The sequence below is a fragment of the Leptodactylus fuscus genome, chromosome 5 (assembly GCF_031893055.1).
Source record: "Leptodactylus fuscus isolate aLepFus1 chromosome 5, aLepFus1.hap2, whole genome shotgun sequence".
Lineage (NCBI taxonomy): Eukaryota > Metazoa > Chordata > Amphibia > Anura > Leptodactylidae > Leptodactylus > Leptodactylus fuscus.
This window is the reverse complement of record NC_134269.1, coordinates 28,446,073-28,458,973: the sequence shown is the minus strand read 5'-3', so window position 1 is coordinate 28,458,973 and position 12,901 is coordinate 28,446,073. Positions and strand designations below refer to the sequence as shown.

The following is a 12,901-nucleotide window of genomic DNA, read 5'->3' as shown; positions in this document are numbered from 1 at the left end:
AACAGTATTGTACACTATGTTTTATAGATTGGTTCCTGGGAGCCCTGACAGTGTTCTACACTATGTTTTATAGATAGGTTCCTAAGAGCCCTAACAGTATTCTACACTATGTTTTATAGATTGGTTCCTAGGAGCCCTGACAGTGTTCTACACTATGTTTTATAGTTAGGTTCCTGGGAGCCCTGACAGTGTTCTACACTATGTTTTATAGATAGTTTCCTAGGAGCCCTGACAGTGTTCTACACTATGTTTTATAGATAGGTTCCTAGGCGCCCTGACAGTGTTCTACACTATGTTTTATAGATAGGTTCCTAGGCGCCCTGACAGTGTACTACACTATGTTTTATAGATAGGTCCATAGGATCCCTAAGAGTGTTATATATTATGTTTTGAACCATTTTCAGTTGTATTTTATCCTGAACTTGTTCAATCTGAAATTAATCTTGAACCCAAGCCACTCAAACCTGAAATTAAGCCAGACAGGTTTGCCCATCTATATTTGTCTATAAGTAGCCCAAATATATTCCAGATCACTACTTGGTAATAAACAATGAAGGCTAACAATGGTGGGGAGAATGAACCAGAAGAGGGACAGGTGAGAAGTTTTATGCTTCCAAAGCAGACTGTGTCTTTTGAAAGGGTGTTCACTAGGAACAATAGGGTGCCCTGTTGCTATTACCTCAGTGACTGAGAACCTGGTAGCCAATGTTCAATTCTACTGTTTTGCCACTGCAGCGGACATTAAGTACTACCAGTACCAGTTGTTATTGAAATGATGTAGAAGTCCATGTAATGGATAGATGTGTCTGGACCTCCAGACTAAGCTATAACAGGACCCAGTGACAGGACCCTCTTATTTAATAGAGAATGTGGTTTGGGACCAAAATGCAATGTGCTTTATTAGAAAATATTGATGTTTTCTGTCTGAAAACCCACTCTAAAGTTCCTGCCACCAGGTGTCTCCCTCCTTCCTGATTTGCCTTTCACTCCCTGTTACTAGGGCAAATCTTTCTTTAGAAACTGACAAGCTCAAGACAGGAACACAGGAAGTGGGGGGACGGGTCTCGCTTCACAGATTCTGTATGTTTAGACACAGATTTATTGCTTTGTTCTCCCTACCTGTACACTGCTCAGAGAGTGTCTAGGAGGAGTCTACTTACTTCTGACTAGCTGCTTGTGTGATTGTTGATGGGACAGAAAGAAACTATCCTGATTTCAGATTTCTATTTCAGAGATATATTTAGCTGCATCATGTCTTGAATTTGCAGTCCAGTATCACAGAATCTCCTATTATGCTCAGTTGGGTTTTGTAATCTAATTTACAGTTACTTCTGTTAGAATTACATATAAAGAAACCACCAGTAGTAGTAGTAATGGACGGGGAAGGCAAAGTGCTCTGTATTGTATACTCCCCCTTGTCTTAGAGAGAAATGTAAAATGTGTTGCAGTCATAATGGGGCTATTAGCAGTATAAGAACTAATAGGAGACCTTGTATGAAGGTTTATATAGCCAAAGAACAGACTGCCTGGCAAGACCCTGCACAGATTTTAACTTTTGATGAGAACTCAGATACCCTTTAAGTTCAGCAATTATTAGTTGTGTTGAAGTGGAAATTTTGCACCTGAATGTAATACTAGCAAATATCCATTAATATTAATATAGGGGACTGAACGGAAATAAATTGCATCAGCTTCGTAGGAAAGTGGAAAATAAAGTGGATTGTACACGGATACTAAGAAAAATAATAGTCTGGAAGATAGCTCATAAATCACATCTATTATCCAGGGCGTCTGTGCTTGCACCTGGTTACTCTTTTCTGTGATATTGCACTTTTTAGCACTTTGGTTTGTTGTTCTGTGTGATAGGCGGCCATGTTTATTCATTTATTTCTTCGCAACTCATTGTGCCTTGGGAGAAGCCGTGTATGTGTGATAGACTACCTGATATATTAGATTGTGGCTGCAAGACAAACCGTCATGAAAGAACAGTCCGTAGGGATTCACTTAACTGCACAAAAGTACTACGTATATGCAATAGCAATCCTGGGGGGACTGAAGCAAGATGTCGGGAAAGAATGCAAGTCACTAATGATGACACATCCACCGTCCACAAGTCCGCAAGCTCCCGCATTAATAGAGGAGGGCTGCGAATACTCTGCCACCACTCCACTCACTGTCATGGGACTTCCATATATTGGCACTAAAGATGAGAGAACCTCATAAGACTCATTACTTCCCATGTTTGGACAAAGTGATCCCTCGTTTCAATTCGGTCCGAACATGTTTGGATAAAACTAGAAGTAAAATTATAACATTTTGGGGTCTCTTCAGATCCCCGAGTATAATAGGTGGAGGCCAGTGGAGTACCTACCGGGGTAGCAGGGGTAGCAGCCACAAGGCTCAGGACATTAGGGGCCCGGAGACAGCCGCTACCACTGTGTTTTTCTTTCTTTTCTTAATAGGCCATTACCAACTGGATCGGGGTCAGAAAGTGACGTTGCGGGCACCACAATCATCATTATTATACTCGGGAATATAATATTTGTTTGCGGGTGTCCACAATGAGGCATAATACTGTGTGCAGGGGACACTATAGGGCATAATACTGTGTGCAGGGGCCACTATGGGGGATAATACTGTGTGCAGGGGCCACTATGGGACATAATACTGTGTGCAGGGGCCACTATGGGGCATAATACTGTGTGCAGGGGTCACTATGGGGCATAATACTGTGTGCAGGGGCCACTATGGGGCATAATACTGTGTGCAGGGGACACTATGGGGCATAATACTGTGTGCAGGGGACACTATGGGGCATAATACTGTGTGCAGGGGACACTATGGGGGATAATACTGTGTGCAGGGGACACTATGGGGCATAATACTGTGTGCAGGGGACACTATGGGGCATAATACTGTGTGCAGGGGCCATCATGGTGCATAGTAGTGTGTGCAGGGGCCACTATGGGGCATAATAGTGTGTACAGGGGACACTATGGGGAATAATAGAGAGTGCAGGAATGTGTGGGGGAGGGGTTGGTCAGGGTCTTTGGTGGGCGTCGGTAGGGGGGGGCCATGTCAAAAGTTCGCTACGGGGCACCGCCATTCCTAGTTTCGCCACTGGTGGAGGCCCTGTTATCTCTACCTCGTTCGGGCCTCTTGGGGGGTCACCACTTAGGCCTGTGATTGAAATTGTAATTTATCATTTATTCACAGGCTAGGGGAGTAGTGCTCGATCACTGGGGGTCTCATGTCCCCTCTTTGAATCGAACAATGGTTGCACATGGACACTGCCCCTCCATTCATAGTCTCTTGGACAGATGGATATAGGTGAGTAGTCCTCAGGGACGCAACTTGAAGGGGTTGTGTTGATAGGGACACTTATCCCCTGTTCAAAGGAAAGAGCTTAAGTGTCCTATCGCTGGGGGCCTAAAAGCTTCCTTGTGAATGGAGTATTATTGGTGCTGCATTCACTTCTATGGGACTGTGGGCTCTGCCCTGGATTACAGTCCCGGGAGACCCATAGAAATGAATGGAGTTCTGGTTACACAAGTGCTGGTGCTCCATTGACAAGGAGGCCTTTGGGGGACATTTGGTCCCCCGTCCTCCTCATCACTTGGTTCCCCAGTGATCGGACAAGTATTCCTTGTTCTGTAGGTAGGGGATAAATGTCCATAATGGGAGAACCCCTTTAAGGCTCACAGGCCCCAGTATAGACGCTTAGCTTGCGTAACCATGAGCTCCTTCTCATTTGGTACGTGTGAGCAGCATTTATATTTCCCTTTCCTTCTCTCTCTGGACATGGCTTCACATCATTCCCATCTTTGGCAGAACCCCGCACGTGGTCGTGATGCCCCCCTTTGTGCCACAGCGTCCCCCTGATGATTGCCAGCCATCAAAGGAAACCCCTATAGGCTGCGTCTCCATCGGTCCCATATACGGTGTTCCAAATTATTATGCAAATTGGATTTACGTATCATAAATCGTTCATTTTTCAATGGAGGGGAATCTGTAGGAGTTATCAAAGAAGGCCCCTATGTTATCATGTAACTTGGTGTTACAATTCCCAGAGACCCCCCGGCAGCATTTCTCTCCTGCAGGGATAAAAGATCAGGCATGTTAAAATCCAACATGCCTTATCCGTCTTTGGCCAACATTGCCCATTATGCAAATATCAGAAACCCCCATACCCATGAGACAGCTGGCTGATCCTGGTGGGTGCAGACACATTACCAAGCAGTAGGAGGACTGAGTTTTGAGGACGTGGATTTTGACTGTAGTAACTACATGTTTTGTATAGCATTTGATATTTTTCACTCCCCCCATACTGATATGGTCTCCTCTCTCCTCAGCTCACACCGGCCTTACGCTCTCTGGGTCTTCGCCTGTCTCCTGGCCTCATACAGACTGCATACAAGCCAATGAGCAATGCATTAGTGACCAGTCCTGCAGCTCCCGACTCCGTACCCTGCGCCAATGTCTAGCAGGAAGGGACCGTGATGTCCTCCTATCCAGCCAGGAATGTAAGACAGCTCTGGAGGTGCTTCAGGAGAGCGCCCTCTATATGTGCCGCTGCCGAAGGGGAATGAAGAAGGAGCTTCAATGTCTACAAGTCTACTGGGGGATCCATGCTGGCCTGACCGATGGTGAGAAGAATGAGAAGTAAAAATGAAGAATGTACAATGTGTGATGGACAGGAATGGACTGACCATTCCTGCATTAGGGCACTACCCATGACCACTGGTGGAAATACGACCCTTGGACCCCCCCATGATTACTAGAATGGGGGACCTCAGTCACTGTCCCACCAGTCACATAACCTGGGATATCTGCTGTATGTTTCCATCTTTACCATGGAGTATCATTGGACATTTTCACCTGCTCCATCCCAACTCCCCATTACCATGGTTGTGCTTCTAAGGAGGGTAGGGGACTGGGGTCCCAATTTAACCATAAGTGAAAGATGATTTTTGGCTGAAATTTATGGTTTTTATCTCAACAAAAGCTATCGATACCCTAAGGGTATGCCTCAAAAATCGGAATGGTGGAAGTCTCTCAGTTTAGTGAGGGTCTACACATCCCATTGTGTTTTTAAGTCCAGTCTTACCCTTTACAGTCAATATTTCAATTGCACTCATTCTCTTAACGTCACAGAGAAATATCCATAGATCTGTATGCCGTGACCCAGGGCACAGGAATGTAGGTAGTGTTGGGCCTTTGGGATAGTTGTCCCGAGGTTCACAGTGTTGGTGAGCCTTTCCTCCATTGGTCTTCCTAAGTCCCCAGGGTTGGTGCAGTGGTGTGGGGGCCCGCAATGCTGATGATAGGGGTTTAGCTATTCACACCCTGGGTGATATCTCTTGGCTGTTGGTGGTTGGGGTGCCCTTGTAGGTGAAATGCAGGAATTAATAGGAGTGACTTGGAATAAAAGTTCTTCTTTACTGAGGGTAGTAAGGTGCAAGAGTATTCAAAGGAATGCAATAATGGAGACCATCCTAGAGATGGTCCTCCTTAGGGTCAGAAGGACTTGCATGCAAGTACCAAGAAGAATTGATGGAAGTCAAAGGTTAAAGGTCATACCAAATATTGATGGTCCAACACACCAAGGCCTGACCAGAAACTCAGAGAGGCCTAGACTAAGGCTGTGAGACCCTATAACATCTCCATGCCTAAATTTGCTGCCTATAAGGGTTGAGGGAAACCTTCACAGACCAACCCAGCCCCCTGCTAGAACATTTTAGGAACACACTAAGATCAACCCTACGATTAAAGTAACATCAGAATACCAAGAATAAAGGCGCAGCCACATTAAATATCAGATGTAATCCAATAAAAAGTGCAAACCAGATTTCCTGGCGGCAGAAATATCCATTGAGTGCCTGTAATATAAAACACATGGAAATCACCTATTCTCACTATTCGTGTCCTAGGAAGGAAAAGTCAAGGATAAAAACCCCACAAAACTAGGGTTTCTGGATGGACGAGGGATGTTCATTGGAAATGTAGAGATTTGGAGATAAGAGGTCACCACGTGTAACACACTGAGCGTTGTGAGCCTTGTAAGAAATTCTTATTTTTCTCCCCAGGGGACGAGTTTTACGAGTCGTCGCCATATGAACCCGTGACCTCCCGTCTATCAGACATCTTTCGCCTGGCATCGATCAACTCTGGTGAGTGACAGTAAAGGGGCCCCTTGTATAAATCCATGTATATTACATGATAAGGGATAATAACATTACTTATACATTCTCCTCTGTAATAATTAGGACAGTATATGGCTATGACCTTAAAGGGGTGGGGTAAAACATTAAACTAAATTATACTCACCTTCCCTGGGCTCTTTGATCCTCACAATACTGGGACCAGAAGTACAAGGGCTCAGGTGACCATTACAGATGTTACGGAGAATCACGGGCATCAGCAGTCTCATGTTGGGTACTGATGACGTCACAGCTAATACGTCGCTGGTAGCCAACATGTGACCACTGAGGCCAGTGATTGACCTCAGCTGTCACCAAAGCTCCTGCATTTCCAGCTGGGCTGGATCGGACTGTATGGCGGACATACCATTTGAGCCAAGGACAAGGGGTGGATGAGTATCACTTCTTTCCTAGCAACAGTCAGTTTTCAAAGACCCCCTTTAAATGGAACATGTCACTTCTGGGAGAATTGCCTAGCCTATGAGAGTCCCTCTGCCAACTGGGGGTCTCTGCAAGGAACAATCGTATCTCACTAGACCTGACCATGCTATCAGTTTCAGGGGAGGTCATGACCCACTGCTGATAAGCCTTATTATCTAGTAATATTTTCTGTCGGGATTATTTTATTACCTCCCCTGTATTATATCTCATAGGCACAGAGGCGGCCGTCAATAAGCAGAATGCCTGCTTGGATGCGGCTAAGTTCTGCAATGTGAACGATATCTGCAAGAAACTTCGCTCTGCCTTCATCTCCGTCTGTAACACAGTAGACGACGTGCAATGTTTCCGTCGCAAGTGCCACAAGAATCTGCGTGTCTTCATGGAGCGTATCCCTTCAAATCTGACCTACCCCCTTCTCTTCTGTCCCTGTGCGGACAAGCCATGTGCAGAGAGACGACGCCAGACTACAGTGCCAAGCTGCTCCTTCAGTCGCCCTGAGGTCCCTAACTGTTTGGAGGTGTGGGCCACCTGCAGACAAGACCCAATGTGCAGGTACCATGGCATTTCTAATATTATTTATTTCCATTTTCTTAAAGGGGTTGTCAAAGATTTAGAATTTCATGGCAAATATATGACCGCCGGGGGCCAACAACTACACACAATGCAGTACTGGAAGCATATAGCTAAAATTACCTGTTGGACAAATTTCTCCCCGTAATATTATAGGACTGACCCTAGCTTCTGACAATTTTCATATTCTTTTTACAGTGGCTGCTCATATTATACTTGAATTTATATTCTAGCCTCCTCTCCATTTCTGTTATGTTAATATATTCTGTGCATATTCCCACTATTCCTACTCACATCTCTAAATTTACTGGCATGACTAATGCACTGAAAAGCCCAATGACAGACATCATCTGATCGGCGCTGTCACTCTGAGCATTTTAATGTCTCGTTTATCCAAATCCGTTCAGCCATTCCCAAAATATAAGCCCTGTTAGTGGTGATGCATATTAGAGTATACGAGCTAAGTGGGTGGTAACACCACGGTTCCTCAGGGGCGGAGTCTCTGTGTGCTTACAGGTCTTATATCTTCTGAATGGCTGAACGGATTTTGATAAACAAAACACCAAAGTACTCAGGGTGACAGTGCCGATCAGATGATGTATGTTATTGGGCATTTCAGACCTGGTGACAGTATCTCTTTAAAACTAGATCATAGCAAAATGACGACGGGATTTTTTTTTTTTTTTAGTAGTCACTTAGTCATCCAGTGTTTTAGACTAATTTAGATTAATATTTTAGAATCTCATAGCCCTATACATAACTGAGTAAACACTACATAGACCATATCACAATTGACTTTACTCTATCATGTATTTTGTGTGTTTGTAGGTCCAGGTTGGCAGATTTTATCACGAACTGTCAGAGTTCCCCTCAGTCTACGTCCGGTTGTGTTCGGGATAACTATGCAGCCTGCCTGGGGGCATACGCTGGGATGATAGGTTGGTATATGGCTCCTTTTTCGGCTCCAGTGGTCATTACCAGTTTCCGGGATCCATCATTGACTGTCGCTGTTCCTTTGCCCTCAGGATATGATGTGGCTCTGAATTTCCTGGATTCCGATCCTCATTCCCTTTCCATAGGACCTTGGTGCTCCTGTAGTGGAAGTGGTGATCAAGAATCCAAGTGTGAGCAGTACTTAAAGGAGTTTACGCAAAACCGTTGTCTACGTGAGTATGGAGGCCATGGTTAGAGCATGGAACGAGGGAGATTGAAATATGGAACGTGATATTAATATGTCCTATTACTATGTTATTAGGAGTTTTATTTATAATGGACGCCATGATGCTGTGTCAGATCCGTCATATGATGGATCCAACCAGCGACAGACAGACGCCACTGGCTTATAATGGGATTCATCCGTATTTTAAAGTTTTTATGGTATTAGTGGCACTGCCAGGGCCCCATATGTGTGGGCTTTGGGCATAGTAGTGTGTAGAACCAGGGGCCACTAAAATGTGTGGGACCTGGGGGCTCTGCAATGTATGGGATCTGGGGGGACTATATTTTGTGGAAATTGAGGAGACTATATTGTACGGGACTTGGGGATATTATACTATGTGGGGCACATAGGGGACGCTATAGTGTATATGAGCATCTCCGACTATAATATGCACCCTACACCATACATCCCCCCCATCTGTGCAATATTACTCTTCTTTCCGGCCTCCAATCCTCAGGACAACCATTCTAGAAAATCCTGCGTATGCCCCTATATGCAACCTATGTACAGAAATGGCTGTATTATGCACAACTTCTACTTTTCTATTTCTAACAACCTCATACAAAGAGAGTACACGACTACCCGGCAGATCTGGGACTGGTTTTATATGCAGGCTATCCATTTGCACAGAATACTCCGGTTTATTTTGCTCGCTCTACACGCCAGACTTGAATACACAAACATTTTAAACATATGTCTCCAATGCATTGCTATTGATCTAAGTGACATTGACCCTCATGATAATTCAATTGTCTGTACGCACCAGCATTAGAAATGCATGAAAGAGCGCGGTCCGATAGGAGCCATTGTCTCTGGATCTGCTGTATGCAGATGATTCATTTACTATAGGGAAAAGATGGATTGATGTTACAAAGGAGGCGAATCAGGGGATAGAGGGGGGATGATAGCTAAGTGTGGATATGACTTACAAGGTATACATAGTATTTACTATGTAAAAAGATAGATATGAGACAAATATTACATAGATAGATAGATAGGAGATAGATAGATAGATAGATAGATAGATAGATAGATAGATAGATATGAGATAGATAGATAGATAGATAGATAGATAGATAGGAGATAGATAGATAGATAGATAGATAGATAGATAGATAGATAGGAGATAGATAGATAGATAGATAGATAGGAGATAGATAGATAAATATGAGATAGATAGATAGATAGATAGATAGATAGATATGAGATAGATAGACAGACAGACAGACAGACAGACAGACAGACAGACAGATAGATAGATAGATAGATAGATAGATAGATATGAGATAGGTAGGAGATAGATGGATAGATTGGAGATAGATAGATATGAGATAGATAGATAGATAGATAGATAGATAGATAGATAGATAGATAGATATGAGATAGATAGGTAGGAGATAGATAGATAGATTGGAGATAGATAGATATGAGATAGATAGATAGATAGATAGATAGATAGGAGATAGATAGATAGATAGATAGATAGATAGATAGATAGATAGATAGATAGATAGATAGATTATACAGATATTAGATATATGGATATATAAAGTATAAATGTATTTTTGCACCTTTAGGAAGTGCCATATACGCCTATGGTAATGGTACAGATGTTGTCCACAAGCAGAACGTCCCTCGTCCAGCCCTCACCACCATTTCACCTCGCACTGAGAAGAGACATATTCTGCCTGATAACCAGAGTGACAGTAACACGGTGTATGAGACCAACCCCGACATCTGTGATTCTATTCAGGTAAGGGCCAAAATTTGTGACTTACAGTAGTTGAGCAGCCGCTCTCTTCTAATGCCATTGATAGGGGTACTATATACTTACCAACATCCGACTGTAAAAAATCGGAACATTTAACCCTCCTTGTTGGGCCAATACAGGCTGAATTTGCTGGGGTGGTTAATAAAAAATTGGGACAACCTTGGCAAATCTAACTATTATTGGGTATCTTTATGTATCTGTATCTCTGTAATACATGGTGGGCATACTTGTACTTACCTGTAGGTGATAAGTGCACTTTGTATTGCAGGACAAGAAGAATGACAGCTCACCCCACATTAGGCTCTGTGTTTCCGAGGTATTATATTATCCGTCATCCATTTATCTCTTCACTTTTCATGTGCTCTGTGTTCTCCACTATATTCCATAACCTATAAGCACGCTGACTACTCTTATCATCTCTCTAGTCATGCGGTCATGTATAAGGTTGTCAGGTTCCCCTGTCCATGTATTCTCTGATCTTATCTGATCTTAAACAATGGTGTCCAACCTGCCATTAGCTCACCGGTTGCGAAAAACTATGACTCCTAGTGTACTTTGACGACTAAAGACTGTCTAGGCTTGGTGGGGATTTAGTTCATGAAGAGCTGTAACCCACTGCTGGAAGTCACCGCTCCGCTCTACAGCTCTCTCTCCATAGACTAGTTGGTCGTGTGGCCATGAGTTGCAGCCTCAGCAGGGGAAGTAGAGGATCGAGACTTTCGGCCTTCCCTGCTGTGCTCTGCAAAGGTAATAATTGGGGCACTAGGGAACCTGATTATATGTTAGTAATAATATCCAGGCTAAGTTCACATCTGCTTCTCCGTTAGAGACTCTGCCGCAGAAACCACCAGTAATCGCCAGAGAGAAAAGCCCTGCATCTATATGAAAAGGGTAGGCATCTGGCTGACCCCATTATAGTCAATGGGGTACGCCGGTGTCTGCAGGTAACCGCTGTAGCGGTGCAGCTCTCTGTCATTCGGGTCCCTGTGCAGAACGGAGATGCCTCTGCCTGACATACTATAGTTCACACCAGTTTTCTGGTTATCTGGTGGATGTTAATATCTGTTAGGCCATTAACTAAAAATCAACTATTATTACATTAAAATTGTAATTTGCAGGGTAGATACCAAACCATTGATATCTGTAGCATGTTATAGAGCAGGAGGAGCTGAGCAGATTGATATATAGTTTTATAGGAAAAGATTCAGTCTAACATGTAATGTGCTGATCTAAATCTCCTCCCTTCTGACCTCAGTGGGCGGGGCTTCTCACTAACTGACAGTTATTTTTTAAAGTGAAGCCAATCACTGACAGACTCTACTTTGAAAAATAACTGCCAGTTACTCACTAGGACCTCCTACTAGACTCTTAACCCGAGATCTGGATCAGCACAATACAAATTATACTGAAACTTTTCCTATAAACCCATATATCAATCTGCTCAGCTCCTCCTGCTCTATCACATGCAGCTGGCAGATCGAACAACATGTTCAATGTGAAAAATTCACTTGAACATCTCGCTTGTCCTATTCCTGCCTACAACAGCCCAATTATGCAGTGTGGTGCCCACAGGGACGACTCACACTGCAATCCATAATACCCATGGAGATTCCTACATCTTGAACATGCCGCCACGTGCCACTGCCCTTGAGTCACAATGCTTCTGTCACGTTGCTTTTATCAGTGAGATAAACCAAGTGCGATGAGTTGTTGTGTCACCTTACAGCTCTAGATGCTAAAACGGTTAATCCCGGCCCACATAACGTTGCGCCTTCTATGGGGCTGTCACGCCATTGTTATCCATTTGCTCTATTTTGCAGTCACATCTCACAGACCTTACCCCGGATTTAAGGATAGATGAAGGCCACTCTGGGATATCCCGGCACCATGCCAGCATGATGTCCACCCTCCTGGCTCTATTCTTCACCGCCCTCTTCTGAGACATCCTTGGCACAATCACATGGACTTAAGAATTGTATATAATGACCCAACCAAACCCTCCATAAAGGGGTCCAAGCCTCAAACCCATGACAACCAGAAGAGTCATGCTGGACTGATACCATGTACAGCCACCTGTTGGGTACTCTGACGTTACGGCCACCTCTCGCTACGTAAATTATTGGTGCTTAGACACAACTATGTGAGTTTAATATATGTATAAATAGAATAAAGGGTGAAATAATAAGCATCATGATCTGCAGGCTCATTCTCCGCAAATTTCCACTGAGACAAATCCATCGAAAAGACTCTTACCGAGCAGAATTTCTGTCACACGAAGAAATATTACAATCAGACGGACTTGTTCTGACCAAAACCAGACGAAAAGCAAGTACATAGAATACAAAGAAGGAAACCTGAAGCAAATAATGGCGCCTCTACGGCAAAGACGACAGGTGATGAGTTAGCAGCCAGAAGATCTGTAGCTCGAGCTCCCTGTATAGAAATATCTTTATACTCCTTCTGCAATTCTGCATTTTTCTTCATTTAACGAATTAAAATGTATTGACCCCAAAGTCTCATTCATTTTATTATCGAGCTGGGAAAAAAGTGGTTACACGTTGTCAAGAGAAGACGGAGAGGGGGCGGTGGATAGACAGGAGAGACTGCGAGAGACATACAGATGTAATGAATGGCAGCGTATAGTGGAGCCCTGACTGATCCGCAGTGATATATACGGATCAGAGATCATACCACTGCTAG

General features: G+C 43.8%; 1 protein-coding gene across 1 annotated transcript in view; it reads left to right on the top strand.

The window, feature by feature from the left end:
• The window catches only part of GFRA2 (GDNF family receptor alpha 2), a 40,776-nt gene extending 28,388 nt beyond the window's left edge, over positions 1–12,388 (top strand). Inside the window, exons 2-9 of the mRNA XM_075272721.1 lie at positions 4,353–4,646; positions 6,087–6,170; positions 6,854–7,193; positions 8,040–8,149; positions 8,237–8,377; positions 10,008–10,183; positions 10,470–10,517; positions 12,022–12,388. Coding sequence (XP_075128822.1) covers positions 4,353–4,646; positions 6,087–6,170; positions 6,854–7,193; positions 8,040–8,149; positions 8,237–8,377; positions 10,008–10,183; positions 10,470–10,517; positions 12,022–12,141 — 1,313 coding nt within the window. The 3' untranslated portion in view covers positions 12,142–12,388. The remainder of the gene's footprint in view (positions 1–4,352; positions 4,647–6,086; positions 6,171–6,853; positions 7,194–8,039; positions 8,150–8,236; positions 8,378–10,007; positions 10,184–10,469; positions 10,518–12,021) is intronic.
• The last annotated feature ends 513 nt before the right edge of the window (positions 12,389–12,901 follow it).